Source organism: Myotis davidii, unplaced genomic scaffold (assembly GCF_000327345.1).
Source record: "Myotis davidii unplaced genomic scaffold, ASM32734v1 C63739348, whole genome shotgun sequence".
In the NCBI taxonomy this organism is placed as follows: domain Eukaryota; kingdom Metazoa; phylum Chordata; class Mammalia; order Chiroptera; family Vespertilionidae; genus Myotis; species Myotis davidii.
Window position 1 is genome coordinate 1 of NW_006375588.1, and position 1,137 is coordinate 1,137.

The window sequence follows — 1,137 nt, forward strand, 5'->3', positions numbered from 1 at the left end:
GCTCTATCCACTGAGCAAAACTGTCTAGGGCTGAGATGGAAATGAATGTAGGAAGGCAATATTGCCTACCAAGTACCTCCCCCACCCAGCTACAGCCCCCTTCCCCGGGAGGGGCCGCTCACCCGCGGACAGCGTGCAGCAGACGCAGAGACGGGTAGGCAGTCCGCACGTTGACGCGGTGCTTCAGGATGAGCTCGTTGACCCACTCCACACGCTCCTTGCCGCCCCTGGCCATGAAGGCGGGGATCCACAGGATGCTGCCGTTGAGGCTGTGCAGCCGCTGGAGCAGCTTCTCCCGCCACGTGGCGTTGACCAGGTCCTCGAAGGCACGCTGGATGACCGAGGGGTTCATGGTCACCAGGTCTGTCTTGAGCCCCACGTCCCGGGCGTACTCCTGCACTGGCGCCAGGTTGCACCTGCCAGAGAGAAGGACAGGGTGGTTCTTTTGGGAACGCCAAGACACCTCTGCTTACATCTAACCTGATCCATCCTTTACTTCTCATCCCAAAACCACCCTCCTGCACTCGCCGGGGGCTCCTGTCACCCCTCCTCCTGCCACACACATTCACTAGGCTCGCAGCGCATACATGGCCTTCACTGCACCCTGGGTGTGTCAGGTGCTTGCCTTCTGGAGTTCAGTACCCAGCAGAGGAGGAAGGAAGCAAGCCAGTCAGCCCCCAGCCCACCGGTGACCATGACATTGGCAGGTGTGACCTGGCCACATCAGGTGACAGAGGGAGGACTCTGTAGGGCCACTCCTAGGTTCAGAATTCAGCTCTGAGACGTGCTGTGTGATTCCGGGCAACCTGCTCAGCCTCTCTGTGCTTCCCGAGAGCTTTCTCTTGGCTGAGGAGCATCCACCACAGTTTCTTTAGCGATGGTGAGACCGGAGCCCCACCCCTCCCAGGACTTAGAGGAGTCACCACCCCCAGTCCTTAGGACACTGCTGGACCACAGGAAGGGCTCAGTACATGTTGCTACTGTTGTCAGTATTATGGGAAGGTGGAGCATCAGGCGGTCTTCCTGGAGGTGGTGACCACTGAGGGAAGTCTAGAAGGATGGATGAGCAGAAGCCCAGTAGCGGAAAAGGCGCAGAGGACAGATCAGAAGAAACACCTCAGGCACCTGTTAAATATG

The 1,137-nt window shown here is 58.8% G+C and overlaps 1 protein-coding gene across 1 annotated transcript; it reads right to left on the bottom strand.

The window, feature by feature from the left end:
* Nucleotides 1-118: 118 nt before the first annotated feature.
* LOC102768320 (alpha-2,8-sialyltransferase 8B) lies at nt 119-416 on the bottom strand (the record flags this gene model as incomplete). The annotated part of the gene is made up of 1 exon (XM_015557372.1): nt 119-416. A coding segment is annotated over one exon (298 nt), but the record flags the coding sequence as incomplete, so codon positions are not given.
* Between the last annotated feature and the right edge of the window lie 721 nt (nt 417-1,137).